The sequence below is a fragment of the Moesziomyces antarcticus genome, assembly GCF_000747765.1.
Source record: "Moesziomyces antarcticus DNA, scaffold: scaffold_v10009, strain JCM 10317, whole genome shotgun sequence".
In the NCBI taxonomy this organism is placed as follows: Eukaryota; Fungi; Basidiomycota; class Ustilaginomycetes; order Ustilaginales; family Ustilaginaceae; genus Moesziomyces; species Moesziomyces antarcticus.
In genome coordinates, this window is record NW_014639001.1 from 366,846 (window position 1) to 394,625 (window position 27,780).

Sequence of the window (27,780 nt, forward strand, 5' to 3'; positions counted from 1 at the left end):
CCGATCGCACCATCCACAGTAGCTGCAAATGCACCGTCTTTTTCATCCTTGTCTTGCGCGCGAAGCCATTCCAAGGCTGTGTAGGACGAAAGTAGCTTTCTCGTCATCATCTCCGATGGGGAGACGGCAACTCGGATAAGCACGTTGCGTGAGCGCGCGAGTCTCCTTACTCATCCCGCCTCTCCTTTGAGCATGTTGCTGAGGTCCAGACTTGATCTCGCAGACAAAGGGGCTCTCAAAAGCCGAAGCTGAGCAAGCTATCGCATCGCATATGGCTGTATCAAAGCTACCGACGACAATTGGGCAGGTGGCAAACGCCGGGCGGAGAGCAGGCGCAGCTAAGCCACAAAACCCTGTTGCGAAGTCCTCAATCTCTTCGTACATGACTGAATCGCTCTGCTCTTCAACGGCGTGCATCTTAGGCTTTTGGTCTTGCCTTCACAACCCCGCCGAGCGCAGCACGGCGGCTGGCGGTTGACCCGTAAGCTTTCACGTCCCGGGATCGCCTCGGGACTACCAGTGATCACCGAACTTCCCGCGACCGGCAGAGGCAAACATCACATGAGTTTGCGAGTCGGTGCTCAAAGTGTGCAGCGAGCGTTGCATTGTGACGGAGGAGCAACCGCCTTGATGGAGTGTGAGGTGGAGAGGCTGAACGTGGCGCGCGTGTTTTCAGACCGACTTGACCTTTTTCGAGCTGCGCTCTGCAATTCATTTCAAGCGCCGACAAAAAAAGGAAAAAGAAAAGAAAAAGAAAAAGAAAAAGAGGCAGCGCGTTTCGAGAGTGTGGCTCGGCAGGCGAGCTGATCCACGCCTCTGGGTTGACAGACTGTCGATCCTTATGCCTCGCCTAGGCGGAGGATATTGTTGTGTTCTGCTCCTCCTCCCGCCTGCTGTCTCTCTCCTGCCGGCCACATCGACGCTGACGTGCATACTCCCTCCGCAGTCCTGCGTGCCACGCTGCGAGTGTCAACTCTAGCTGCAGTTCAAGCCCCGAAACCTGCCCTCTCCTCCTCCTCCCTCTTCTGCTGCCTGTGATCTGCAACAGCATCGAGCTAAGCGCAACCCATCGCGCTCGCTGTGCATTCTGTGTGGCTGAAAATCGAGGCCATGAGGACGATTCATGCAGGTCCATCCGTCCGTGAGCTGGGGTAGACCGCTGGTCTCACCTCGTCCTGATCCACCCAAGCCTTCCGTGCCGGCATCTGACAGCCAAGCCCAAGCAGAGCTGATGGCTGCGTGCACACCCAAGCCGCTTGAGCCTTCGGTTGGGTGTAACTTCTCCCCTTTGCTGAGTTGCACCTCCCTTTAGCCGTGCGGCGCAAGTGAAGCCTTCCTCCGACCTGACTCTGTGGCCACGCCAATGTTTTGCCCCGTCTCCTCCTCCTCCGCTCCTCTCCACTCGCCACTCGCCACTCCCACGCCCACCCTTCGTGTCTCACCTCTCTGAGTTTGACATCTTGGCTTCGTCGAATCGGCTTTCTGGGCCACTCGAGTCCTTGCTCACCTTCCTTTTCCACTTCGATACCCCCGAGCACCTCTCGACATCTCATACCGATCTTGACATCTTCTCCTCATACCCACACCATCATCATCGCTTATCGCTCTTATCCTCTGTCCTACATCGTCACCTCCTTCCTCGAAGCACGCGCATTTGTCCGGCTGATATAATCTTAGGCGCCCGCAATCATCACCGCTGCACCCGGTTCGTCCAGCACTTTGCAGCAGGCACATCCCGACTCCAGCAGACTATATCAAAGGGCATAGGGAAGCTGCGCGCTTCCCTTGTGTATCCGTCATGGCGAGCAGCATCGTGACTGCCGCTGGCAAATCGCTAGGCAGCCGACACAACTCGCACTCCAACCTCGTGCGCGACGACAGTGTCAACGAATGGCTCGCAGGGTCGCACGACAACACGCCCAAAGGTCACCAGCCCGCCAACACCGCCCACAGCGCCATCCCACGCGACAGCAGCTTCGCAAGCCTCACCGATGGCTTCGACATCGTCTCGCCCTCGTCTCTATCGTGGGCGCATCCCCCAGAGACCAAGCTGCCCACACTCAACCATGCAGACGACTACCTCTCGCATCTCGCCGAACACTCGATTGGTAAGTACAATTTCTCTCTGGCTCCAGCAAAGACGAAGCGAGATATTGACCAAAGGCGATGTGTGGCTATCATGATGGAATCGACAGATCTCAAATCGACGTTTACCGAGACACTGCACGTGGACGACTTCTTCAACGACGCTGCTTCGGCGTCAAGTAGCCCGTACATGGCAACGACCATCAACCTGCCCGGCTGGAATCACGGGCCAGAAGTGATGGGTGGGCTGATCGACTCGGACGTCGACTCGCCCGAGGGCATCTGGTACGGTCAAACGCAGGCGGTTACCGCCAAGACCGCACGCAGAGGCGTCAACGTACCCAGCTTCGCCATCAGCATCGACCAGGCCGACGACGAAGTCGACTCGCCCGGCGGCCTTGGCGCGGGCTTCGACCAGCTTGGCTCGGATCTCAGCCCTGCAGGCAGTGAGGGCCCGGGCTTCCTCAACGCTCCTTCCCGGGCACTTCGCTCCTGCATCAGTGCACCGCTTCTTCAGCGCGACGACCCCGTGCTCGCAGCTGCAGGGTCACAGACGCTCATCAACGATTACCTCATCGACGTTGGCTTCCCGCAGGAGCGCATCCCGGGCGACAATGCGCTGGGTCTCGAACTTGGTCCACGAGCTAGCACCGCCAGCAGCCCGGCGAACGACGTGCCCGACCACGCCCATACCATCTTGGCAGGAGAAGAGAGCAAGGACGGTCTGCCCACCCTCACGGAACTTTCGGGCAATGCCAGTGTAGCACAGTCATCAGCCTTGTTCCAGCGCCGTGCGGTGCAGCGCGACCTCTCTGCCCCCTCGCCCGTCGCGGTGCCACAGGGCGGCGAAGGCGACCAGACCATCGAGGTGGCTCCCGGCCGCACCGTCACGGTGGGCAATCCCGCCGAGTCGACGATCGACCCGGAGAAGATGACGGATGAGCAGCGCAAGAGGCTCGCGCAGCTGCACCAGATCCACGTTGCGCAGCAGGCGGCACGGCTCGGCGTGTATCAGGACTTTGTCACGCCGAGCCAGCAGTTTGCCGGCCAGGAAGCGAGCGAACGCGCAGCGAAGGCGGTACAGGCCGCACTCATGTATGGCATGGAAGGCAACTCGCCGCGCAAGCTCAGCCTGGGCTCGACGGGCCTGCTCACGCCAGTGACGCCGCAGCATCCTCTTCAACCAGGGCCGAGCGGCATGCCCGCGTACCAGCACGGCGTGCAGGGCTACGTGCCAATGCCGATGCAGGGCTATGCTGGCTTTGACCCGAGGGTGCCCGGCATGCCGCTGTCGGCGGACTCGGCGAGCTTTGCGCCGTCGATCCAGAACCAGTTCTCCAACCTTCACCTCGCGCAGCAGCAGGGCCAGCCGACGCAGCAGGGTGTATTCACGCCTCAGTTCGTGCACCAGCACGACGCGACGCTGTTTGCAGGCAGTGTCGCCACGGGCTCGCAGGATCTGGCGGGGTACACATCGGTGTACCCGCCGCCACGACACAACAGCATCAGCGGATCGTCGGTGGGCGACCGCGGTCTTCATGCGCTCACGCTCAATGCAAGCGGAATGGTGAGCGCCACGGGCCACTTTGGTAGCAGTGGCGAGCAGATGCTTCTTCCACCAAGACGGGCTAGCCATGCGGTGCTGCGTACCACAGAGTCGTCACCCTCGCTTGCGAGCCAGATCGCAGCGAACCCGATGCAGCTGCAGAATCCGTTCGTGCAGCAGCAGGGTGCGGCTACGCTCGAGCCGGCCAAGCTCATGGCAGGTTCGGGCTCGGGGTTGGTGCCGCCTACAGCGGCGACGCCACGCTCTGCACCGGCTGATGCATCGCGCGAGCATCTGGCGCTCCAGCAGACACGCATGCGCCAGCTGCAGCAACAGCAGCTCCAGCTGCTCCAAATGCAGAACCAGGCACGATCCGCCAACCCTGCCCCCAAGGCCGGCCCGTCGACGGGGCTGACGACGAGGAAGGTGCCAGGCACGCTCACGGGCCCGTTGAGTCCTCCGCGTTCGCCGGCCAAGATGAAGTCGACGCCGCACCTTCGGAGTCCCATGGTGGGGACGAGCGCATTGCCGCCTTCGCCTGGTAAACCGCTTGCGCCAGGGCTGCGAAAGATCGCCTCGAACCGACGCATCACCACAACAACGACGGGTAGCGGTGGGTCCAGCTCGTCGTCCAGCTCGTCAGTCTCTGCCAGTGGCGGAGTTCTCCGTAGCAAGGGTAGCATCCTTGGAACCTCTGGATTTACGCTTGAACTCACCACCTCGGCATCGCCCACCCGCGCGCGCACCATCTCGCACCAGAGCGCCAGCTCATCGCGCTCGCACTCGAGTCCCGGCAAATCCAAGTCGCCCACACCAACCGCCTCGGGGGGTGCAGGATTCTCGCAGCTTGCCTTTGTCAACTATGGCATGAACGATGCCGACGAGATCTGCTCGGCCGTTGCACCCAGTGGCAGCTACAAGGTGCCTCTGCGCGGCTTTGGCGCATCGTCGGGTGAAGAGGATGATTTCGACGACGAGACGAGCTCGGTACGCACGCGCACCATGAGCAACGTCACCGGCACCACCGCCATGGCCGGCTCCGACGACGACGACTTCGATATGACCAGCCCTGCCTCTGCCTCGGGTGCGGTGCCGGGTAGTCCGACGAAGCGACTGAGGAAGAACTCCAGCCGTCCAATGCTAGCCGCCCCCGGGGGAAGCCCGCTCAAGTCCAAACGCAGCATGGCCAACATCGGAACGTCCAGAACGTGGGATCTGAACAGGTCGCCACGCAAGGCTAAGAGCGGTGTCCTCAGCCCCGTATCGAGTGCAGGCAGCGGCGAGTAGCCGCCCCCTTCCCTCTCCAATCCCCCATCTGGTCAAGGCTTCGAATTTCTACACCTCTGTTTTTTAGGCACTTTTATTTTTCATTTTTGGATGTCCACCTTCTTAACCCTTCTCTCCTCAGCAACATTTCCCTGCTTGTCCTCACTTTGTCGTCCAATACCCACCTTTGCCTGCTACCCGCTGCCAATACAGTATACACGTGCACCCTTTCGAGCCTGTGGGGGCTGTGCGAGTTGCAAACGTGGACGACCAGATGTTGAAGTTACAAGAGGAAAGCCATTTCTGTGTCGTTCCGAATCCTCTTCATTTGGTACCCGCTGCCAGTTCAGAATACTCGTGCATCTCCCCGAGCCTTTGACGCTGAGCTTACGTGTAAAGAATCGATGACGACGAGAATGCTAATGTTACAAGAGGATTGCCTATCCAGCAAAGAACTAGGGAGCGACACGGACGACCATCTTTCCGACGTTCTTGCCGGCAAAGAGGTCGTTGAGCGCCTTGGGGCACTCCTCGAGACTCTTGCCCGCTGCGCGTGCCTGGGCGTCGTGCTGTTCGCCGACCACGTGGAACTTGCGCGCAAGCTTGCCCTCGTTCATCCAGCGCGCCATGTTGCCCTCTGCCTCCGGGTATCGCTTGAGGTAGTCGAAGACAATAAAGCCCTGGAGCTTGATACGCATGGCGATGATGGTCTGGTAGTTCTTGAGGCCGTCGGGCTTCGGGTTGTTGTAGTCCGAGATGGCACCGCACAGCGCAATGCGGCCGTGCGGCTTCATGCACAGCAGCGACATGTCGAGGATGCTGCCGCCGACATTCTCAAAGATGGCATCGATGTAGCCGTACTTCTTGATGACAATGTCGCGGTACGTCTGGCGGAAGTTGGGCGCCTTGTAGTTGAGCGCCTCGTCGGCGCCGAGCGACTTTTTGAGCCACTCGCACTTGTCGTCCGCACCGGCCACGGCGATGACCTTGGCGCCCTTGAGCTTGGCGAGCTGGACGGCGATGGTGCCGACGGAGCCTGCAGCACCGGTGACGACGACAACATCGTCCTTCTTGACGGCAGCGACGTCTTCGATGCCCCAGTAGGCGGTCTGGCCGGAGGAGCCGAGCGGGCCGAGGAAGTCGAGGAGCGAGCCGCCCTCGCGAATGGTGCGCTTCTCGACCGTCTTACCGGGAAGGCGGGCGTACTGCTGCCAGCCAAGCGTGCCGCTCACCTGGTCGCCCTTTGCGAGGCCAGCGAACTTGGAGGCGACGACGACGCCGACGCCGCCTGCGCGCATCACCTCGCCGATCTGGACGGGGGGAAGGTAGGAGCGTGCGTCGCGAAGCCAGCCGCGCATGGCGGGGTCGAGCGAGACATACTCGACGCGGATGAGCACCTCGCCGTCGGCCAGCTCGGCCTCGGTGGGGACGGGCACGGTGCGCTTCTCGTAGGTCGAGTCGGCGGCGCCGAGCGTATCCTTGATGGCAGCCGTGGGGCGCTCGCGCAGCACAATCTGCGTCTGCTGGGAAGGAATGTTGAACGACATGCTTGGATCCGGGAAGCGTGTGGTGGTGAGACGCCAAGGGCCAAGCGCGGGCTGGCAACAGAAGCTTATAAACACGACACGAGCGAGGGGGCGGCTATACTTTTGGCGAGCGACGGTCCGAGCGTTGAGTTGAGCCGGGCGGGGCAGGCTCCATGGAGCAAGCCAAGACTGCACCTCGACAGTACGGAGATAGACAAGCTGCTTTGCTGCTCCGTCTTGGCGCTCTGCTGCGTGGCAAAGTTCAATGCAAGATTCGAAGAAGAAAGGGTTCCTTTGCGATGCAGCCGGCCAATCCAGCCGGTACCGGCAGTGCAGAGCGGCTGCCAAAGTGCAGTTGAGCCGGTTAAGCCTTGGCCGAAATTCGGATGGCCTGGGCTCAGCCGCGCTGACACACCGGCTGACCGTCGACCTTATGCAGGCTGCCACATGGCCGAGCCGGTCATTTCTCAACAGCACCACAACCTAACAAGCAACTGTGGAGTCGGTCTCGTCCCGATCAGATCCTCATCGGGGTGGGGCAACGAACAGCTTCGGCCATCTCCGCGCTTGCTCGGATCTTCGGAAGGCGACTGCGCGCAGGAGCCAACGTCTTCGGCGCCCGGATCCTGTGACACCGCTTACGCCGAGGAAAAAGTCGCTGCCCCCGCACGTTCTTCTCGACCCCGCACCCGGCCATCTATATAGCTTTGATCCACGCCCACAGCCAAGCCGAAGCGAGCCTTCCTCCTTGCAAGTCACTCCGCTACATACACAATAGAGCAAAGATGAAGGACGTCCTCAGCAACGCCAACTTTCCCGTAAGTAAACCCGACCTCATGTTGCGGTAAGCTTACCCCACAAGCACGAAGTCTTGACTGATAAGGCGTTGCTTGTGCTTCTGGACGATCACAGCAAGATGCCCAAGGCCGAACGTATCACGTAGCCACCAAGGTTGGACAGTAAGTGCTGCGGGTGATGTATATGCTCTTGTCGTATGCGCCTCTGCTGACGCTGCGTTCTTATCTGTGACTTGCTTTTGGGTCGGACTAGGGTTGCTAATCGCATCGTAAGTGCATCTCATCTCATCTACCTGGAGCAATTGCTCGCGCACAGCGCCAGCTGACCTTCTCGCTGGAATGCGCTGATTGCATCTAGATTACGGTTGGTGACCAGGTGCGCGCGCACCGCATTGCCAAGGCGTTCGACGGCGGTAAGCCGCTGTTCGAGTTCAGCTCGCAGCGCAACTTCCTCACGCTCACGGGCACGTTCCAGGGCGTACCCATCTCGATCGTAGCCATCGGTATGGGCTTTTCCGTGGTCGACTTCTTCGTGCGCGAGTGCCGTGCGGTCGTCGAGGGCGAGATGATCATCGTCCGTCTTGGCTCGTGCGGCTCCCTCCAACCCGAGTACGGTATTGGCACCGTCGTAGTCCCTAAAGCTTCGTTCGGAATCTCGCGCAACTACGACTACTTCCACCACGACACGACTGCCGATGAGCGACGCTCGGGTGCGCTCGAACCGTATCTCATCACCAAGCCGCTCGATGCGGATCAAGAGGTTCACGATGCACTACTCGCCGCACTCGAGGCTGATAAACCCAAGAACAGCGCCGACCTTTTTGGAGGCGAGGAGGTCAAGGCGGCTGGTGATACGGTGAATGCATCGGCGGACAGCTTCTACGGAAGTCAGGGCAGGATCGACCCGGCGTTCGTGGATGCCAATGTGAATCTGATCGATGTGATCCGGGAGAGGAGACCCGGTGTGGCAACGCTCGAGATGGAAACTTTCCTCCTCAACCACCTTGCTGCCGCTGCGAATGATGCCATTGACCTGGCGGAAAAGAATGGCGAACAGCCAGTACACAAGGGCAAGATCAGGACCGGTGCCGTTCAGATGATGTACGTCCCCACCCTCCAAACCACTCACAGAGAAGCACAGACTGACGAATGTTTGGCTCGGACAGCTTTGCAAACCGCAACACTTCGGCATTCATCTCGCCCGAACAGTGCGAGACGCTCGAACACTGGGCGGGCAAGTCGGTGCTCACTGCGCTTGCCAACATCCAAATTCCCAACGAAGTAAGTCCCTACGCATCCCAGCACCAAAGTCGAATTCAACCCAACTCACCGTCCACGCTCTCTTGGGTTTCACCTACAGCGACTCCACCCCACCGGCGTCTGGAACCAGTCCGCCTAGACCTACACGCTTGCACTCATGTCCCGCTAGAAGATTCCTTGTTCCGCTGCCAATGGATCTGAAAGAGTCTCACGCGTGCTTCTTGGGACGCTCGACGGTCGTGAGATAGTGGTGATGGATTGCGCTGTGGAATAGAACTACAAGAGGAACCGAGGCTGCGGATGGTGCCCTGCCCGCGCCTTAGGTCTGCATGTTGAGAAGCATGCCCTGACCGTGCGGGAGGTAGGTGACGTTCTTTGCATTGCTGAGCGTCGAGGCGATATCCTTGGACGCCTCGATTCTTCGGATGGTGAGCAGACCGTCGCCGGCCTTCTCGAGCGCCCTCGAGATGGTCTGTGCCGCCTCGGCCTCGCCCTCGGCGCGGATGACGCTCGCCTGGCGCTCCTGCTCGGCCTTCTCGACGATAAACTTGGCACGCTCGGCGTCCTGCTGTGCGATCTGCTTCTGCTCGACCGCCTTGGTGAAGTCCTGACCGAAGGTCATGTGCGTGATCGACACGTCCTCGAGCACAATGTTGAACTCCTTGGCGCGCTTCAGCAGGTCCTCGCGGATGCGCGCCGACACCACCTCGCGCTGCGTGATGAGCTCGGCCGCATCAAACTGCGCCACGGTGGCCTTGAGCACCTCGTTTCCGATCGAGGGCAGCACACGCTCGTCGTAGTCGATTCCGAGAGATTGGTAGATCTTGGGCAGGTGCTGGATGTCCGGACGGCTGAGCACACGCAGCGTCAACGACACCATCTGCAGATCCTTGGAGCCCGTGGTGGTGGAGATGTTGCGCGGCTTGATGCGCACGTCGTACAGGATCGCCTTTTGCAGCCATGGCACAAGGACGTGGGTGCCCTCGCCCGTAGCTAGGTCCTTGACACCCTGGAATCGATCGAACATCACCGCGCGGTATCCACCGGGCACGTCGTAGAGCGACGCCTGGAGCGCCATCACACCCAGACCCAATGGCACGGCGAAGCGGGCCGCCAAGTTCGACATGTTGTGAGAGTGTGTGTGGGAGGTAGGAAGAGTGTGTGTTTGTCGAGGAGGGTGACGGTGATTAGGCAACAGCAACGGTATTGGCGACGATGAGGAGCCGACCTTCCATCGGACTTGCCTTGGCTTGTGCTGAGCAACGGCCCCGCCGCGCACAAAACGTAAGCGCTCTCTGCATTGGCTGAGACTGCTTTTTCCGCACGAGAGCACGCGTACAAAATCGGCAGGCGAGATCGGAGCGCTGAACCGCACCAACACCCAAAAAAAAAGCCTGCCTCTCAGGAAGAACGTTAGCCTCCACCTTCGCTTCAAGCCGAACCCTGGGAAAAAAGAGGGGGTCCCTTTGTGCCGCTTTTGATGGGCAGCCCGCACGAGGACGAAGAGCAGCAGCACCACCTTCGCTGCCGTCCACAAGTATCGCTCGCTGGCTAGGCAGCTTGGCTTTCGGTCCTCCAGACGCTGGGCCCATGTCATACCGACATCCGACCACCCCAATATGGCGCGCCTTGATTGGCTCGTCAAGGTCGATGCGCCCGGCCCGAGCAATCCAACCCATCGCTTTGCGGCATGCTTCGACCTCAAAATGGGGACAACCACCTGAACAGAGACTCGACCAGGGCTCGGACCGCAAGGCGCCGCGTCCTTCCTCTAGCGACGAAACGGAAACGAGCGACAAAGACACGCCAGGCTCGCATTCGGCGCAGAAGCCACGCCAACTTCCGGATGCGTATTCGGGCCGAGGCGTGTCGGATGACTTTATCAACGATGCTCGGCGCGACATGCAGATGCGAAAGATGAAGTACGACGAGGCGGATTTCAAGTGGCTGCGCGAGGCGCGCACGCAGATCTACATGATGGGTCTCAAGCACACCGAGCTGGCCACCGAGCACAAGGCGCTCACCACCGAGCTCAACCGCATCTTCCAGCTCGCCGCCGCGGCGGTCCAGAAGCCGAAGACGAAGCGAAAGAAGGCCAAGGGCGCCGCGAAGAAGGAAGAGGATGCAGACCAAGCAGCAACCTCCGAATCTCTTCCGGCTTCGGCCGAAGACGAAGACCGAGCGAAGACGGCAATGGAAGAAGCCCACGAGAAAGCGGCGCAGCTCCGTGATCGCGCCAAGCAGGTCAAGGCCGAGCTAGCACCGCTAATAAAGCAACTGGAAGATATGCGTGAGCGAAGCTTGCAAATCCGTATGTCTTGGCCCAACCATTGCCACCCGGACGTACCCATCGGACCGGAAGAGAATGCGGTGGTGATGTCGGTGCAGGATCCCCTCAACTTGCTCCCTACCGAATTCGATGCCATGAAGGAGTCGTGGAACAAGTCGGCGATTCAGATCAAGGACTTTCCGGAAGGGCCGCCGCCCGATAAGAAGCGTGACCATCTCCGGGTCGCCAACTACGCCAGAAACGCAGAGGTGGACACGATCTCGGGGCTGTTGGCCACCGGAAGCTCGTGGCCATATCTGCTGGGTAGCATCAGCCTGCTCGAGCACGCGCTGACGCAGTATGCCATGTCCAAGGTGGTGAGCAAAGGCTTCCTGGCGGTCTCGCCTCCGGACGTGGTGCGTGCGGAGCTGGCCGACCGATGCGGATTCCGTCCTCGAGACGAGAAAGCCAAGCAGACGTACTTCCTCGAAGGCATCTCACGCAGACAACTCAAAAAAGAAGCATCTGCGAAAAACGGCGAAGAGGAAGAGTCGTTTCTCAACGGCGAGCTTTGTTTGGCTGCTACTGCCGAGATTCCGCTGGCAGGTCTACTCGCTGGGCGTCTGTTTGAACCGTTCAGAAAGTCGAAGCGCCACGGGTACCTCAACAAGATCTCGGAAGGTTTGATCCAAGATTCCGATCTGCCTATCAAGCTGGCTGCGCTTGGCCACTCTTTCCGCGCCGAAGCGGGTGCGCGCGGGGCGGATACGCGCGGACTGTACCGCGTGCATCAGTTCAGCAAGGTCGAGATGTTTGTGGCGATGAAATCGTTCAGGGACAAGAGCGACGCCATGCTGGAGGAGCTTCGTGGCATTCAAGAGGAGGTGATCGGTGGGCTAGGCCTGCCGTACCGCGTGCTGGACATGCCGACGGAAGAGTTGGGCGCGAGCGCGTATCGCAAGTACGACATCGAGGTGTGGATGCCCGGCCGAGGTTCGTGGGGCGAGGTGTCGTCGGCGTCCAACTGTACGGTATATCAAGCGTTGCGACTTGGCATCAAGCAGAAGCGCGCGCCACCCATGTCGTCTGCCACCTCGACTGACGACTCGACGACTGACGAGGCGTCCGACGGGGCCTCCGACGGGGCGTCCGATAAGACGTCCGTTAAGGCCTCCGTTAAGGCTTCCGATAAGGCTTCCGATAAGGCGCCCGACAGCTCGCCGGACAAGGCGTCCCCAACCTTGCCGAGTGGCAGCGGTGGAAGGACGCTGCATACGCTGAATGCGACCGCGGCGGCGATTCCGCGCCTGATTGTGGCGATTCTGGAGAATCACGGCGTGGAAAAGGGCAGGCTGGTGCTGCCGGACACGCTCAAGCCGTTCTGGTTGGCGGGCGAGCACGATCGCAACGTGACGTGGCTGCACACGGGCAAGCTCAAGCGTCGGCCGCGGTCTCGTCTGCAGCGTGCGCTGATGCGGGTGCGCTCGATTGCCAAGAGAAACGGCACGGACGCGCCGACCATGGTGGCGTCGTTCCTCATCCTTCACGAACTCACGGCGCTGGTTCCGCTCGTGGTGCTCTTCTACGTGTTTGGCGCGCTGGGCGTGGGAACGGCAGTGTTGCAGTGGCTGCTGGGAGACTCGGAGCCAAGCGCCGAAGACGAGAGCATGGCAGCGCGACTGCGGGCCTGGGCTCGACGAAAGGAGGAGCGCTTCGAGCGCTACTGCCGAAAGAACGGCTATCTTGGATTCGAAAAGCAAGACGCCGAGACGATGGAGCAGGCTCAGAAAGTCGGCGACACCAGTCGCGTTGCAGCTTCCTTTGCCAACATGGTAGCCGCCTACATCCTGGTCAAGGCCTTGATCCCGCTCCGAATCGGCGCCTCCGTTGCCCTCGCCGCTCCATTCTCACGCACCGTGCTGGAACCGCTCAAGGGCGTCACACGCCGCATCTTTCGACGTCGCGCAACTCCGACGCGGGCGTGAACACATATAGACATGCACCCGCATACGCATTCATCACTCTTCATTGCATGCGATGCATTCGGTCGTGTTCGGCGATGCCGACGAGAGACGCAGAGGTGTGATGAGGTTGCGACAGGTGACGGGCAGGCGGGTGATGAGCTGTCACGTGCGGACGCGTCGTTTACGCCGCAAATTGGCGGAGGCGAGTGTGAAGCGGCGAGAGGGCACGCTTTCGAACGCGCACCCTGCAGCCAAGTTATCCGCATCGCGCATTCGGCCTTTTTCCGCTTTCCGCTGCACGATCTGATGAAGCCTGAGCTTCGGTGCTGAGTTGCCGACACTGATCAACAGCTGAGCGCATGGAGTTCAGACGGGGTATACGCCCGCAAGTGGATGCGGGTGCGGAAAAGGCAGCATTTGAGCTTTGATGCTCAGTCATGCGAGGCGCGTCGGCGTGTGTATGTGTTTTTTGTCCTCGTCCGGACCCGTGAGCTTTGTGCAGCACCTGTGCAGCTGCGGTTCCTATTTGGCGGTCAGCAGGTGCGGGAAAGAGAAAAAAAGTGTTGCTCTCGCTCCGCCGCGCTTCCGCAGTAGCTCCACCCTCTGTGACTGCGCCTTGAGGGGTTGCGGCTCGGCGCGCCCAACACTGTGACTTTCCGCGCGTCGTTCGCGCCTGCCTGCCTCTTCCATCCCACCACCGCCTCAAGATCCCGCAAGTCTTTCCCTCTTCCTTCCTTCCTCGCGTCGCTCTTCCTTCCATCTTGCCACCAGCTGCTGTCACTTACAAAGCAGCAGCAGGCCTCCTCGACTCACAGAGGACCTTCATCATTCCCCCCAACTCCTGGCTGCCTGGCGCCGCCTCGCTTCTTTCCACCACCAACCTCACCCTCCGTCGCGGCAGCATCTTCGGCGCTGCTTGGCTCTCGCATTCACTACAGCCTGCATCTCCATCGCCGCGGTTGAGCTCTTTATACCCTTGGGCAGCTCCGAGTGTCTCGGCGTTGCTCCCCGCTCTCTCGTCGCCGTCCTCGTTCCGCAGCTTTGCTGCCACCGCAGTCAAGATGTCCGACTACGAGTCCGACGCCTCGGACAGCTTCATCCTCCCGGCTCCCACTAAGAAGGCGCCTGCAAAGGCCAAGCCGGCCGCTGCTAAGCCCAAGGCGGCTGCCAATGGTGCCAAGCCAACCGCCTCCAAGGCCAACGGCGCCGCCAAGCCCAAGAAGCAGCCGCTGGCAAAGCGCAATAGCAACGGCGCCGACAGCGACAACGACGTCAGCATGATGGACAGCGAGGCCGACGTTTCGTTCCAGCCCCCGCCTCCCACGAAGTCGGCCAACTCCAAGAGCGCCTCCGAGACCTACCAGAAGCTCTCGCAACTAGAGCACATCCTCAAACGTCCCGATACCTACATCGGAAGCGTCGAGAAGCATACAGAAAAGCTCTGGGTCTACGACAAGACCAGGCAGCAGATGGCCTACCGCGAGACGACCTACGTCCCCGGTTTCTACAAGATCTTTGACGAGATCCTCGTCAACGCCGCCGACAACAAGGCGCGCGACCCCAACATGACCCACCTCAAGGTCGACATCAACCGAGAGGAAAACTCCATCAGTGTGTGGAACAACGGCCACGGTATCCCCGTCGAGATGCACGACAAGGAGCGCGTATACATCCCCGAACTCATCTTTGGCCACCTCCTCACCTCGTCCAACTACGACGACAACGAGGCCAAGGTCACCGGTGGTAGGAACGGTTACGGTGCCAAGCTCGCCAACATCTACTCCACCGAGTTCACCGTCGAGACCGCAGACTCCAAGAACCAGTGCAAGTACAAGCAGACCTTCTCCCGAAACATGCACGACAAGGGCAAGCCCAAGATCACCGCACACAAGCGCCAGGACGAGTACACCTCCATCACCTTCAAGCCAGACCTCGCCCTCTTCGGCATGGACTCGATCGACGACCACATGGAGGCGCTCATGCTCAAGCGCGTATACGACATGGCAGGCACCGTCAAAGGCATCAAGGTCTCCCTCAACGGCGAGCTCCTCAAGATCAAAAACTTCAAGCAGTACGTCGAGATGTACGTCACCGCCATCAACGAGCTCGGCGGCAGCGCCGACCAGGGCGAGAACGGCGCCGCCGACATGCCCGTCGGTGCCACCGCCAAGCCCGCGATCATCTACGAGTCCACGGTCGACAAGGGCCGCAACTGGGAGGTCGCCTTTGCCGTCTCCGACGGCGAGTTCCGCCAGGTCTCCTTCGTCAACAACATCGCCACCATCAAGGGCGGCAAGCACGTCGACCACGTCGCAGACCAGGTCATCACGCGCCTCATCGAGCACGTCAAGAAGGACAAGAAGACCGGTAAGGTGCTGCCCAACCAGGTGCGCCAGCAGCTCTGGGTCTTTGTCAACTGCCAGATCGTCAACCCCACCTTCGACGGCCAGACCAAGGAGACACTCACCCTCAAGCAGAACGCCTTTGGCAGCAAGTGGACGCTCACCGACGAGTTCGCCCGCAAGGTCATCAAGTCGGGCGTCGTCGACAACATCGTCAGCTTTGCTCGCTACAAGCAGGACCAGGCGCTCAAGAAGACCGACGGTCACAAGCGCACCAGGATCACCAACATCCCCAAGCTCGAGGACGCCAACAACGCCGGCGGCAGAAAGGCGCGCGACTGCACCCTCATCCTCACCGAAGGTGACTCGGCCAAGGCGCTCGCCGTCTCCGGTCTCGTCGAGGTCGGTCGCGACAACTACGGTGTCTTCCCGCTCCGTGGTAAGCTGCTCAACGTCCGCGAGGCCTCGCACGACCAGATCATGAAGAACAGCGAGATCAAAGCCATCAAGGAGATCCTCGGTCTCCAGCACGGAAAGCAGTACCTCGACGTCAACAGCCTGCGCTACGGCAGCATCATGATCATGACCGATCAGGATCACGACGGTTCGCACATCAAGGGTCTCATCATCAACTTCCTCGACCACTTCTATCCGTCGCTGCTCAAGATCCCCGGCTTCCTCGTCGAGTTCATCACGCCCATCGTCAAGTGCACAAAGGGCAAGCAGGAGCTCTCGTTCTTCACCATCCCCGAGTACATGACTTGGAAGGAGCAGCACAACAACGGCAAGGGATGGCGCATCAAGTACTTCAAGGGTCTCGGTACCTCGGACTCCCAGGACGCCAAAAAGTACTTCCGCGCAATGGACAAGCACATGCTGCCCTTCGACGTCACCAAGGACGGCGACCGCGAGCTCATCGACCTCGCCTTCAACAAGAAGAAGGCCGACGACCGCAAGGAGTGGCTGCGCCAGTTCCGTCCCGGCACCTACCTCGACCACAACATCGACACTATCCCCTACGCCGACTTTATCAACAAGGAGCTCATCCTCTTCTCGATGGCCGACAACTTGCGTTCCATCCCTTCCGCCGTCGACGGTCTCAAGCCCGGTCAGCGCAAGGTCATCTTTGGCACCTTCAACCGCAGGGGCGACGGCGAAATCAAGGTCGCCCAGCTCGTCGGTCACATCATTGGCACCACGGCCTACCATCACGGAGATGCATCGCTCACCATGACCATCGTCGGTCTTGCACAGAACTTTGTCGGTAGCAACAACGTCAATTTGCTCGAGCCGAGGGGTCAATTCGGTACCCGTTTGCTCGGTGGTAAGGACGCCGCCTCGGCTCGTTACATTTTCACCGCCCTGCCCAAGATCACGCGCGCCCTCTTCCCGCAGGCCGACGACGCGCTGCTCACCTTCCTCGACGACGACGGACAGAGCATCGAGCCAGAGTGGTACATGCCTGTGGTGCCCCAGGTGCTCATGAACGGCGCCGAAGGTATCGGCACCGGTTGGTCGACGTCGGTGCCCAACTACAACCCGCACGAGATCGTGGCCAACATCCGACGCCGCATGGCGGGCGAGGAGGTGGTGCCGATGAAGCCATGGTACCGCGGCTTCACCGGCGACATTGACGAGGTGGCGCCGGGCCGCTTCAAGGTAAGCGGCCGCGTCACGCAGATCGACGACAAGACGTACGAGATCACCGAGCTGCCCATCCGCACCTGGACATCGACGTACAAGGAGGGTCTCGAGGAGCGCATCGTGTCGACCGAGAAGGTGCCGGCGACGATCAAGGACTACAAGGAGTACCACACCGAATCAACGGTGCACTTTATCGTCGAGCTCACCGCCAAGGGCCAGGCCGAGATCGCCGAGAAGGGCGTCGAGGCGTTCTTCAAGATGTCGGCGCAGATCTCGACGACCAACATGGTGCTGTTCGACCAGGACGGCAAGATCAAGAAGTATTCGACGCCCGAAGAGATCCTCGAGGACTTCTACCTGCTGCGTCTGTCGTACTACCAGAAGCGCAAGGAGCACCTAGTGGACCAGCTCAAGCTCATGTACGACCGGCTGTCGAACCAGGCGCGCTTTGTGCAGATGATCATCAACCGCCAGCTTGTTGTTTCGAACCGCAAGCGCGCCGACATTGTCGCCGAGCTGCGCGAGAACGACTTCCGCCCCTTCCCCAAGCAGGGCAAGGCGGCGGTGGCGGCCGAGATCGAGGATGCCGAGCCGGTGGACGAGAGCGACATCTCGGCGGACTCGGACTACGACTACCTGCTCAACATGGCCATCTACAACCTCACCAAGGAGAAGGTGGACAAGCTGCTGAACGAGCGCAATCACAAGGAGGAGGAGCTCAGGGTGCTCATCGGCCGCACGCCGCAGAACCTGTGGGACGAGGACCTGACCAACTTCCTGGGCTTCTGGGACGAGATGCTCGCCGAGGACGAGCGCCGGCTCAAGGACGTGTCGTTCAAGGTGCAGAAGGGCAAGCAGGTCAAGAAGGTGGCGCCCAAGGGCGGTGCGGCGCGCCGGGTGCTCAAGAAGCCGCTCAACTCGGATGGCGAAGAGGATGACGACGTGACCATGGACGGCCTCGACGACTCGGAGGACGACTTTAAGCCCGCGGCAACAAAGAAGAAGACGACGACGGCCGCCCGGTCCAGTCCGGCGCGCAAGCGTGCTGCCGCGGATGCGCTCGACGACGACGACATGGCGCGTCTGCTCGGCACCACCAAGGCCGCGACGGCAGCCAAGAAGCCGCGCGCCAACGCCGCTGCCAGCGCCTCGAGGTCGGCGACGGCGTCGCGCGCGACCACGCCGCAGGTGACCGCGGGCGCTGATCTGTCCGATGACGACGGCGACGCCAAGCCCAAGCTCGCGCCGCTCTTCCGCAAGACGGCCACTGCGGCAGCCAAGAAGAGTGCGGCGACCAAGACCAAGGCGGCACCGGAGACGTTTTCGCTCTCGTCCGACTCGGACAATGAGTTGATCGTGGCGCCCAAGGCGAAGAAGGCGGCGGCCAAGCCCGCAGCAGCCAAGCCCGCAGCCAAGCCCGCAGCCAAGCCGGCGGCCAAGAAGGCGGCTACGGGCGCGGGACGCAAGAAGGCGGCGGCGGTGGCGTCGGACACGGAGGACTCGTTCAGCATGGACAGCCCCGAGCCGGCGCCCCGAGCGCGCGCAACAGCTCGCACGGCACGCACGGCGTCGAGCAAGCTGAGCTACAACCTCGACGATTCCGAAGAGGAGTAGGCGCGCATTTGTATCTTTAGTGTTTTCAAGTGTTTTCGGTTTTGGTTTCGGACCGCGATTGTCACTCGTGACTGTGTGTGTGTCTCAGTGCCGAGCAGGGGCTGTTGATGTGATCAGACAGAAGGATGAAATGGGGATGCGGTTTCGCAGTGTCTACTGAGGGTGGCAAGGGCTAAGACGAGGTGGAGTTTGCCGAGAGTCTCTGGTGTTGTTCGAGTTGCCTAGCCGCGATAGCTTGGGCGGAGCTTCTATGGTTGGAGCTCTGCTCCTCAGCGGCCAGTACGGCTTCTGCGTACATCATCTTGTATCGGACGAGGTCTTCGGCCATTTCCTCCTTTGCGATTTTGGCCATGACGACGTCCTTGACCATTTCGACGTGTTCTGCGTTGAGGGAGTTGAGTTGGTTTTCGAGGGCCTGTACGCGCGCAGCGAGGTTTCGGTTGACGAGACGCAGAGCGTCCACCTCTCTTCGGTGGGCGTTTGCGGCTCTGACTTGGGCATCGAATTCGGCGGCGTAGGTGTCGAGGATGAAGGGGGTGATTTTGATCTCGAAGGCGTCTCTTACGAATTCGTTTGTTCTGTAAACCGGTTTCCCCTCTGCAGAGGTGGTGTTGGAGAGGTATTGATCGAAGAGGTTCATCTTGAGGAAGTTGACTGCCTGATCGAAGGATTGTTCCAACAGGGCTTCTTCGTTTTTCTTCATCAGCGCAATGGCGAATCGAAAGAGGGCCTCTACACCCTCTGCGAAGACGGAGTCGAGGATGCGATAGACCAAGTCGAGAGGAAAACGGTAGCTGAACAGCGTCATGAACCACTGACTTGCATACATGCTCGACTTGACCCCCTGCCGAACCAAATGCCGATGCAGCAACGGCACCATCTCCTCCAGCAATCGATCGAACTGAAACAGTCGCAACTGCAACGCAGGCATGTTGGGCGTGAAATGCCCTCGAAGATCATACGACTTCATAAGCCGTACAAACGTACTGAAAGCTTCTTCATCCGGCATATTCAGCAGCAGTGGTCCCACCACAAACTGCATCCCCTGGCAATAGCCCACCTCGGGATCGTACAACGAATAGGCCTTGATGACATTGTACAGATTTTCCTGTCCCACCCCTTTACCATCCTGAAAGTAATCCTGCTCCGGGAAAGTCCGATTAAGATCCCTCCGAATCGCCTTTTCGTGCGAAGAGGTCTGCTTGAGGTAGTAGGCATAGATGATCTCCATCTCCTCGTTCTTGCTGCTACTCATCAACTGCCACATCATCCCCCTCAACGCTGCGGGGATCCCCGCCTGGATAGCCCGACTCAACTGCCGAGGATGGTTGCGCGCTACACTCTGGTAGTTGCTCATCACATCGCCCCAGAACTCCCAGTCGATATCGTCCTCCTTCACCTCGTCCACCGGTGGCCCCTCCCACGCCGTCGTATCCGTCGAAACCACCGACTCCCGTGCCTGCTGCTGCTGCTGCTGCGTCGCCGCGGTGGCCGCCTCGTCGTCCGCACGGTTCTGCGACTCGCCGCGCGAATGCCGCTGCCCCTGTCCACGCAGCTTTTCAAAGTGCTCGCGCAGCTTCACCGCCCCATCGAGACTCGCGCGCATCTGCTTCGGATCGCCACTGAGCCGCTTGTTCTGCGTCTCGAGCCTCGCGAGCAGAAAGTCGTAGTTCGACGACTCGCCGCTGCGCGTCATGGCGGCATCAGCCGATTTGCCCTCGCCGTTGGTGGTGATGGTATCGCGCCGTGCGTCGCTATTTGCCGCCGCTGCCCACGCCGCCTCGTCCGCGCCTGCGGCTGACGCGGTGGTGCTGCCGAGACTCACGACGGAAAAGTGGTTCGAGTTGACACTGGGCGTGTCGGGCGGATTGCCCGGCGCCGCTCCGCCATCGTGCCGCGAGAATCGGATCGGCTGCGTGGGTTCGTCGGCCGCAAATGGGTTGGAGATCGTCTCTTCCGGCTCGAGCATCGAGGTTGCGCCGATCGAGGGCGGTACGGCGTCGCGCTCGGGCAGTGCGGCCTTGGCCTTTTCCTCGTCGAGGACGAGCGAGTCGGATGCCGACTGGCTGTCTCTGATCTCGGCTGAGCTGAGCGGCGTGTCTGGCGGCGCATCGATGGTGTGCACCTTGTCGTGCGGTGGCGAGGCGACGAATGTGGCTGCGGAGGAGCTGGCGACCACTTGCTCCGGCGTCCCGGTGTCGTCGCCCGCAGTTGCAGTTGCCTCTGTCGTAGGGAGTGCTTCGGCAGAGTCTGGGAAGGCGGCATCGGTGGGCTTGGGAGTGGCGAGCTGACCGTCTGCGTCTGCGAGGAGCGAGGGCCGACGCAGCTTCTGAGGAGCATCCGCCGTGTCTTCGAGGGAAAGATCGTGGGCGACGGGCGAGGTGGGTTCGATGATGGGTTGCGATTCGACGACGGCAGGGTTGAGGGCCTCGTCGGTGTGCGAGCCGTCGGCGGCGTCTTCAAAGTCGTCGGTGTCGGTGTGTGTGCTGGACTCGTATCCGTCGTGGTTGGCGTCGTCGATGTTGGCCGCGGAGAGTTCTTCGGCGAGCGAGGCGGGTTTTGTGGCTGGTGCCGTCGCCGCCGCCGATGATGATGCGGCTGCTTGCTTCTTTGCGCCCTTTCGTGCCATGTTGATGCGGTGGTGGTGGTGGTAGTGGTGGTGGATGCGGTTGGAAGGGAGGGTAGCTGCACGTCCCGCTGCTCTTGTTTCTGAGGTCTGGCCTGTGCGGGCGGTGCGGTGCGTTGCGGTGCGGTGCGGTGCGGTGCGGTGCGGTGCAGTGCGTTGGCGGGGCGGCAATTTCCTCGTGCCTTTCCGCCCATTTGCCGCGCCCAATTTTGGCACGGCACTCTGGCAGGCGCGGGCATGAATTTTGTGCACATTTCTGCTCCTGAAGTGCGACTCGCAGCGATGCCACATGGACCCTTAACCTTCACTCTGCGACTTTTCTTCTTCGCGCCCCGCCGGCACTTCTGAACACATGCTCACCATCACTCTGGCATGTGCGGCATCGGGATCGCCATCGCCCCTGCATCTTCTTCGGCGCACGACCATGTGTGGCCCACGGTGCTCGAGGCCATCCGTCGCCGCGGGCCCGACTCGCTCCGCACGCTGCACCACCACTTTACCGCGCGCTCGCAGCCGTACACGCTCTCGCTCGCCTCGAGCGTGCTCTCCCTACGTGGGGTAGGCATCACGGCGCAGCCGCTTGCGTCGTCCGATGGACGGCTGCTGCTCGCGTGGAACGGCCAGATCTTTGACACCGTTGACGGCGCCTCGTCTTCGCGCGTAAGGCTGGATGCGGGAGAGAACGATGCGCAAGTGCTGCTCGACCGCATCACCGCCCTCGTCGCCGCCGGCAGTGGTTGTGAGCAGGCGGTGAATGCTGCGCTGGCAGAGGTCGAGGCGCCGTATGCGTTTGCACTGCTCGACACGCACACGTCGACGCTCGTGTTTGCACGCGATCCGCTCGGACGCAGGTCGCTGCTCCTCCACCGCACTCCGCGCCACGAAGCCATGACTATCTGCTCCGTGGCCAGCACGGAGCTGGTCGACTCGATCGCCAACGACCCGGGCGCTACACTCGACGAGATCGACTGCGCCAGCATCTGGTCGATCGATCTGCTGCGATCCCCCACCACCCCGCGTGCGGTGCCTCGCTGCAAGAGCCGGTTTACCGCCCCGCTCGTCCTGCGTGAGCTGCGCGCGGAACAGCACGCAGCGGTAGATGGCGAGGACTTTGCGGTGGCGCGCGACGGCCTGATGGCTGTGCTTGCAGACAGCGTTCGGCGGCGCGTGACAAATATCGCCACGGACCAGGCGGCGGACGAGGCGCATGTGGCCGTGCTCTTCTCGGGCGGCCTGGACTGCACCACGCTTGCGCTGCTCGCCCACCGCTACGTCCCCGCACACCAACCTATCGACCTGCTCAACGTCGGCTTCGAAAACCCCCGTGCCCTTGCGGCAGCCCGCAACGAGCGCGACCGTAAACTTCGCGCCAAGACCGAACCCAAGCGCAGCAAAAAGCACCAGCCGCCCAGTATCTCACTCCACGATGGAGTCGAGAGCACGGTCGAGGTGGGTGGGGAAGAGGATATCTATGCTGTTCCTGACCGTCTTACCGGTCTTGCGTCGTACGCCGAATTGCTGCAACTAGCACCGCTGCGGCGGTGGAACTTTGTTGCGATCAACATCCCCTACTCCGACTACACGCGGTACCGCTCCGAAGTGGCGACGCTTATGGCTCCAACGTCGAGTGTTATGGACCTGAGTATCGGGTGTGCGTTGTACTTTGCTTCGCGCGGTAGCGGTCTTCTCCACGGTACACCCTACACCACCCCCGCGCGAGTTCTGCTCTCGGGCCTGGGAGCCGACGAACTACTCGGCGGGTATTCTCGACACCGCAACGCGCTCTCTACAAGCCTTGCTGCACTGGTGGATGAGCTGCAGATGGATTTGGATCGGTTGCCCACTCGCAACCTCGGCCGGGACGATCGAGTCATCTCGACCCATGCAAGAGAGGCACGATACCCCTTCCTCGACCGCAGCGTGCTCGAATTCCTCACCTCAACACCCACCACCACCAAGATCAACACAGAGCTGTTGGCCAGTAATCAACGCGGCGACAAGTTCCTCCTACGCATGCTGGCCGAGAGCTTGGGGTTGGTGGAAGCAAGTCGGCTAGCGAAGCGAGCCATGCAGTTCGGCACCCGTGCTGCCAAGATCGATCCGGACTCAGGCGCCATCAAAGGCCACCACAAGGCCTAAGCCTCTGTATCACTAGCACCCATCATTCAAAGAAAGTGTCCAATTCATCAGGCAAGCCCAGCGTTATACAAGATCGGCTGCGTAGTGAGAGCGATGATCGCCTAGTGCGAGTAGTTGCCCACGGGCGGATAGGCCATGTTGCTCTTACCCGGTCCCTGGAACCTGCTTGGACTCGTACCCCTGAACGAGTCGTGCGTCATGGCACTTCCCGCACCGAGCATAGTCCCATCGCCCTCTGACGATGCAGTCCCGAACCCGGCATCCTTGACCTCCCAAACGGCCTGTTTGCTGCCCACCGAAAACTCGAGGTCCTCCTTGGTGATCGAGTCCCAGTACTTGTACACCATCATCACCGCCAACAGCATGCACAGCGTTCCGAAGAACGTGCCGTCGATATAGTGCTTGACTGCCCTGCAAACCTCCTCGCCGAATCCGTACATGAGGATCAATCCTGCGGCGAAGAAGAACAGGCCGAAAGTGATGTCTCCCAGCGGCCAGCGGTCGTCGAGCGTGCGCAGAACCAGCAGGACCTGGCTCACCGTGTAGATGAGTACGCACGCCAGCGGGAAGATGAGCTCGACGATCCACAGACCCGTCTGCTTTGTCGGCGACATCCCCGCAATCCCCTTGAACGTTGCAACCGACACGAACATCCCAATACCAAACAGTACCACCGAAGACAACCTGATGAACCACAAGCTTTTGGGTGTTCCATCCTCCGCAAACTGGAATCCCACAAACCCGTTGATCAACAGACACCAAAATATGGCCGTCTTAAGTCCCACATAGACGGCTGTGAGGTAGAGGTAGGCTGCCGAGTAGGTGGGCACAATCGCCGAGTCCAAAAAGATCACCAGCACCTCCGAGATGGCGTAGAGGTAGAAAAAGAGTACGATCTCCTTGCGTCCAACAGCAGTGTACTTGCTGCGAATGTGGTACACCATGATCGCCGTCATGACGAGCGCGGCGATGTGGATGAAGCACGTGGCGGGTTGAAAGATGATCGTCTTGTTGATCTCGACGTTTCTCGAGTAGCATACCGGTTCGAGCCCCAGCCCCGAGTTGCCGAGAAGTGGACATACCACCATGGCCACCTCGTCGCAGATCGAGCTGTACGATCCGAATGAGAACCCCATCTTGCGTTTTTGCTGGAACTGGGATGCAGGGATGGTAAAGAGTCGCGCGTGTAGGAGTGATGGTCGTGCAGCAACAAGCGGCAGTCGCGATCGACCTAGACCGCCAATCCTAGCGCACTGAGCATCTGCCGCCTCGGCCAGGCCAAGCCACACACACGTCCGAAACAACACAGCGGCCAAAATAGCTGGGATGCACCTCGAAAATCGACGAAATTCAAATCGTGCACCTCCGATGCTGCCACTTGACGCCGCGCCGTGCTGCTGGCAACACCGAGCCGACGCAGAAAATTCGCACTTTCACCCGCACATCCGCCCAGTCTGTGAGTGCAGGAAAGGGGCATCCGCCATCCCCTATCCACGCGTGCGCGCGGCTAAATCACACACAGCACACGCATTCACGATTCTTGAGCCCGATTCAACTTGCACCACCTCACATTTGCGTCTGAAAACGATGGCGTGCATCGTGGCGGACATCTAGAGCGCCCACACCTTGACGACACTGTCCTTGCCGCCCGAGACGGCGTAGGTGTCCATGTAGCGCAGCCTCTCGACGGGCGAGGTGTGGCCGTTGAGCGTGAGCGCGCCGTGCTGAAGCGTAGTGCGGTTAAAGATCTTGACGCCGTTCTCGCCCGTCGCGGCAAGGATCTTGCGCGAATCAAACTGGAGCGCCGTCACGGGATGGTCGTATCGAATCGTGTCCGAAATGCTGCCCATCCTGAGGTCCCAGATGCGGATCGACTTGTCCAGACTGCCCGAAATGACGTGGTGCTCATCGAACTGCAGACACGTCACCGGCGCCGTATGACCCAACAGCGTCCTGTGTGCTTGACCGGTGCGCATGTCCCACATTCTTACGCCGCCATCGCCCGATCCACTCGCCAGCGCATAGCCCCAGAACTGAACCCCTCCAACAAAGTCTTGGTACATCTCCCAACTGCCATCGGCATACGGCGGCGTAGGGTACGCAAAGGCTCCCGAGACGTTGTTGAGCACGCTGAACGAATCGCGCGAGTTCAACTCGGGTCGTGTGGAGCCAAGGATGGCCGAAGAGGATGCCTTGCGCGACGGCGACTCGGGGAACCCAAACTCGGACTGCGAAATCGCCTGCGACGAGGTCGGGTTGGAGATGGCCCAGAGGATGTCCATGGTGAGCACGCACTGGCCCGTGTTGAGATCCCACTGGCGCAGCGTCTTATCCGACGCGCCCGTCACGAGGCAATTGTCGTCAAAGTACAGCGCCGTCACCGACTTGCTGTGACCCTCGAGGCTCTTTACGCACGGATCGAACTCGTCCCTCACCTCCTCCTCGTCCTCCTCGCCCACCGTCGTATCGCCATCGCGGATCTTGATGCTGTCCATGCTCTGATCGCCCAACTCCGGGCTGCGGTTGAGATCCGGCGACCGCTTGCGCGCACGCAGCTCGCCCGACGCCGTCATACTCAGCCGCGCCTCGAAGTTCTCCACCTTGGTGAGGTCCCAGATGCGGATGGCATGGTCGGTGCCGCCGGTGATGCACACCTCGTCCTCCACCTGCAGGCACTTGACGGTGCCCGAGTGTCCGCGCAGCCGTCCCACCTCGTCGCCCGATGCCAGATCCCACACGCGCACCGTCTCGTCGAGCGACGCCGACACGAGCGTGCCGTACGGCTCGGTAAAGTCGAGCGAGGTGATGGGCGCCGAATGGTCGGCGAGCGTCATAAACGCCACACCCGACGGCAACTCATCGTGCTCCGACGGCATGAACAGCGGTCCCTTTCGACGACGGCTGCTGCCCTGACTCGTGGTGGCGCCCGATGCAGCCGCATTGGCTGCCGCCGCCGGCCCACCCGGCATGGCGCGCAGATGCTTCTGCACCGCAAGCAGCTCGCCCACGCCCTCGTGCTCGTCGGCCAGCTCGAGCTCCTCCTCGCGCAGGCCGAGCAGCTTGGTGTGCAGGCCCGCCTTGATCTTCTCGAGCACCTGGATCTTGGCGTCCACGGCGCTCACCTCGGCGTCGATGAGCGCACGCTTGACGCCCACGTCGTCCTGCTCGCGCTCGATCTCGCGCAGCTGGCGCTCGAGCTCCTCGAGCTGGATCATCGACGCGCGCGCGCCGTCCTTGCCGCGCGACAGGATGCGGCTGGCGTGGTTGCGCCGCGCGTGGCGCTGCTCGCGCGCCTGGAACGCAGACACTGGCTCCGTCTCGACGCCCTCCACCATGAGCCCGCGCGCCTTGTCGCCCATCGCCTTGAGCCCGAGCTTGGTGGGGCCCTCGGGTCCGTCCTCATAGCCGCTTGCGATGGCGCGCACGCGTCTGCGTCGCTGCCGCCCTTCTGTGGAGCTGGGTATCGTTGCCTGAAAGCCGCGGAGCAGCGAGACGGGCGGTTCGGAGCGCGACTTTGCGTCTTGGATTGCGGCCCTCGAGTTTGACGAGGTGTCCGTGAGTGCGAGGTCTTGGGCTGCGGTGGCGAGGATGCGATCGCTCTCCTCGAGCACGAAGAGCTCGTGCGAGGTGATGCCATTCATGGGCCCGCGGCCGATGCCGGACTGGATGAGCGAGCCGCCGATGCGCACGAGCGAGCGCGCCGGGCTCGAGATGGAGAAGCCGGGCGTGAGGAGCAGTCGCGCGCGTCGCTGGCCGTCTGGGGTGAGTCCGAGCGCGGTGTTGGAGTTGGCGACGGCGGCCATCATGCGCGTGGTCATGAGCTGGGGCGCCACGTCCGAGAGCAGCCGGCCTGGCTCGGTGTGTGCGTTGGCGCCATTGGAGCCGAGGTAAGGCGAGCCGGGTGCAAAGGGCTGGAGGTACGCTTTGGTGGAGCTGATGGCGCCCGAAAGCGTGTTGCGGATGGATTGGGACGCTGGCAGGCCGGAGCTAGCCTCGCCGTTGCGCGAGTCGTAAGCCAAGTGGGGACTGTAGCTCATCGTTGCGCAACTGGCGGTGGTGAGGATGTGTAGTGGGGGAGCGAGTGGTCAAGGACCATGTGCCCAAGAAGGCGTGCAAATGTAGCCTCGAGTGTGGAAGCTTGCAGGGTGTGCAGCGCGGTGGGAAGATACGATTGAGATAAGGTTGTGGGAGGTGCGCTGGCGAGGGGTGGTGCTAGGATGCCGATTGTTGGCTGTGCGCGTACGAGGCACGATGTTCGCTCCGAGGGTGATGGTCTTGGCGGCGCTTTTTGGAGAGCGATGCGCAGATGGGTGCGCCGAGGTTGAGGTAGCCAAGAAAGAGCTTGTTAGGCGCGTGCAGCTGGATGAGGGCGACGATAGAATGACAGGCAGGGTTGGAGGAGTTGGGTTGGAGGAGGTCGCCGTCTCGTCCCTCTCTCTGGATTGGCTGCCGCTCCACCTCTGTGGCCCAGCAAGCGCGCTTTTGCCCGAGACATGCAAGCGAAAAAAGGACGGAAATGACGCGCATCCCCCAGTCGGTACCAGTCGGCACCGGGCACTCCGGCAGAAAATCAGCGTGAGTCGGAATTGGCCATCTTGGACGACCCGATCAAGACCGCCGTATCGGACCGATGCGCTGTGATTGCCTTCTTCTTCTTGTTGTTGTTGTTCTTCTTTGGCATGCCCTCGGACCTTTTGCATGT

General features: G+C 61.1%; 10 protein-coding genes across 10 annotated transcripts; 5 read left to right on the forward strand and 5 right to left on the reverse strand.

Moving 5' to 3' along the window:
- Positions 1–1,798: 1,798 nt before the first annotated feature.
- On the forward strand, positions 1,799–4,918 carry PAN0_009c3794 (uncharacterized protein; the record flags this gene model as incomplete). The annotated part of the gene is made up of 1 exon (XM_014800753.1): positions 1,799–4,918. The coding sequence occupies one exon, from the start codon at positions 1,799–1,801 to the stop codon at positions 4,916–4,918; it is 3,120 nt and encodes a 1,039-aa protein (XP_014656239.1).
- Positions 4,919–5,352: 434 nt separating this feature from the next.
- Positions 5,353–6,444, reverse strand: PAN0_009d3795 (NADP-dependent leukotriene b4 12-hydroxydehydrogenase; the record flags this gene model as incomplete). The annotated part of the gene is made up of 1 exon (XM_014800754.1): positions 5,353–6,444. One exon carries the CDS (start codon positions 6,442–6,444, stop codon positions 5,353–5,355), a length of 1,092 nt encoding a protein of 363 aa, XP_014656240.1.
- A 764-nt stretch (positions 6,445–7,208) lies between these two features.
- On the forward strand, positions 7,209–8,619 carry PAN0_009c3796 (purine and uridine phosphorylase; the record flags this gene model as incomplete). Its single annotated transcript, XM_014800755.1, has 6 exons — positions 7,209–7,241; positions 7,336–7,382; positions 7,474–7,489; positions 7,579–8,321; positions 8,387–8,501; positions 8,581–8,619. The coding sequence occupies 6 exons, from the start codon at positions 7,209–7,211 to the stop codon at positions 8,617–8,619; spliced, it is 993 nt and encodes a 330-aa protein (XP_014656241.1).
- A 180-nt stretch (positions 8,620–8,799) lies between these two features.
- Positions 8,800–9,606, reverse strand: PAN0_009d3797 (prohibitin PHB1; the record flags this gene model as incomplete). Its single annotated transcript, XM_014800756.1, has 1 exon — positions 8,800–9,606. The coding sequence occupies one exon, from the start codon at positions 9,604–9,606 to the stop codon at positions 8,800–8,802; it is 807 nt and encodes a 268-aa protein (XP_014656242.1).
- A 464-nt stretch (positions 9,607–10,070) lies between these two features.
- On the forward strand, positions 10,071–12,734 carry PAN0_009c3798 (seryl-tRNA synthetase; the record flags this gene model as incomplete). Its single annotated transcript, XM_014800757.1, has 1 exon — positions 10,071–12,734. The coding sequence occupies one exon, from the start codon at positions 10,071–10,073 to the stop codon at positions 12,732–12,734; it is 2,664 nt and encodes an 887-aa protein (XP_014656243.1).
- A 416-nt stretch (positions 12,735–13,150) lies between these two features.
- PAN0_009c3799 (DNA topoisomerase II) lies at positions 13,151–18,313 on the forward strand (the record flags this gene model as incomplete). Its single annotated transcript, XM_014800758.1, has 2 exons — positions 13,151–13,171; positions 13,421–18,313. 2 exons carry the CDS (start codon positions 13,151–13,153, stop codon positions 18,311–18,313), a joined length of 4,914 nt encoding a protein of 1,637 aa, XP_014656244.1.
- Positions 18,314–18,485: 172 nt separating this feature from the next.
- On the reverse strand, positions 18,486–20,942 carry PAN0_009d3800 (rabGAP/TBC; the record flags this gene model as incomplete). Its single annotated transcript, XM_014800759.1, has 1 exon — positions 18,486–20,942. One exon carries the CDS (start codon positions 20,940–20,942, stop codon positions 18,486–18,488), a length of 2,457 nt encoding a protein of 818 aa, XP_014656245.1.
- A 369-nt stretch (positions 20,943–21,311) lies between these two features.
- PAN0_009c3801 (asparagine synthetase domain-containing protein 1) lies at positions 21,312–23,078 on the forward strand (the record flags this gene model as incomplete). Its single annotated transcript, XM_014800760.1, has 1 exon — positions 21,312–23,078. One exon carries the CDS (start codon positions 21,312–21,314, stop codon positions 23,076–23,078), a length of 1,767 nt encoding a protein of 588 aa, XP_014656246.1.
- A 101-nt stretch (positions 23,079–23,179) lies between these two features.
- PAN0_009d3802 (chitin synthase export chaperone) lies at positions 23,180–24,214 on the reverse strand (the record flags this gene model as incomplete). The annotated part of the gene is made up of 1 exon (XM_014800761.1): positions 23,180–24,214. One exon carries the CDS (start codon positions 24,212–24,214, stop codon positions 23,180–23,182), a length of 1,035 nt encoding a protein of 344 aa, XP_014656247.1.
- Positions 24,215–24,688: 474 nt separating this feature from the next.
- On the reverse strand, positions 24,689–27,778 carry PAN0_009d3803 (trp-asp repeats containing protein; the record flags this gene model as incomplete). Its single annotated transcript, XM_014800762.1, has 3 exons — positions 24,689–27,104; positions 27,322–27,557; positions 27,683–27,778. 3 exons carry the CDS (start codon positions 27,776–27,778, stop codon positions 24,689–24,691), a joined length of 2,748 nt encoding a protein of 915 aa, XP_014656248.1.
- Between the last annotated feature and the right edge of the window lie 2 nt (positions 27,779–27,780).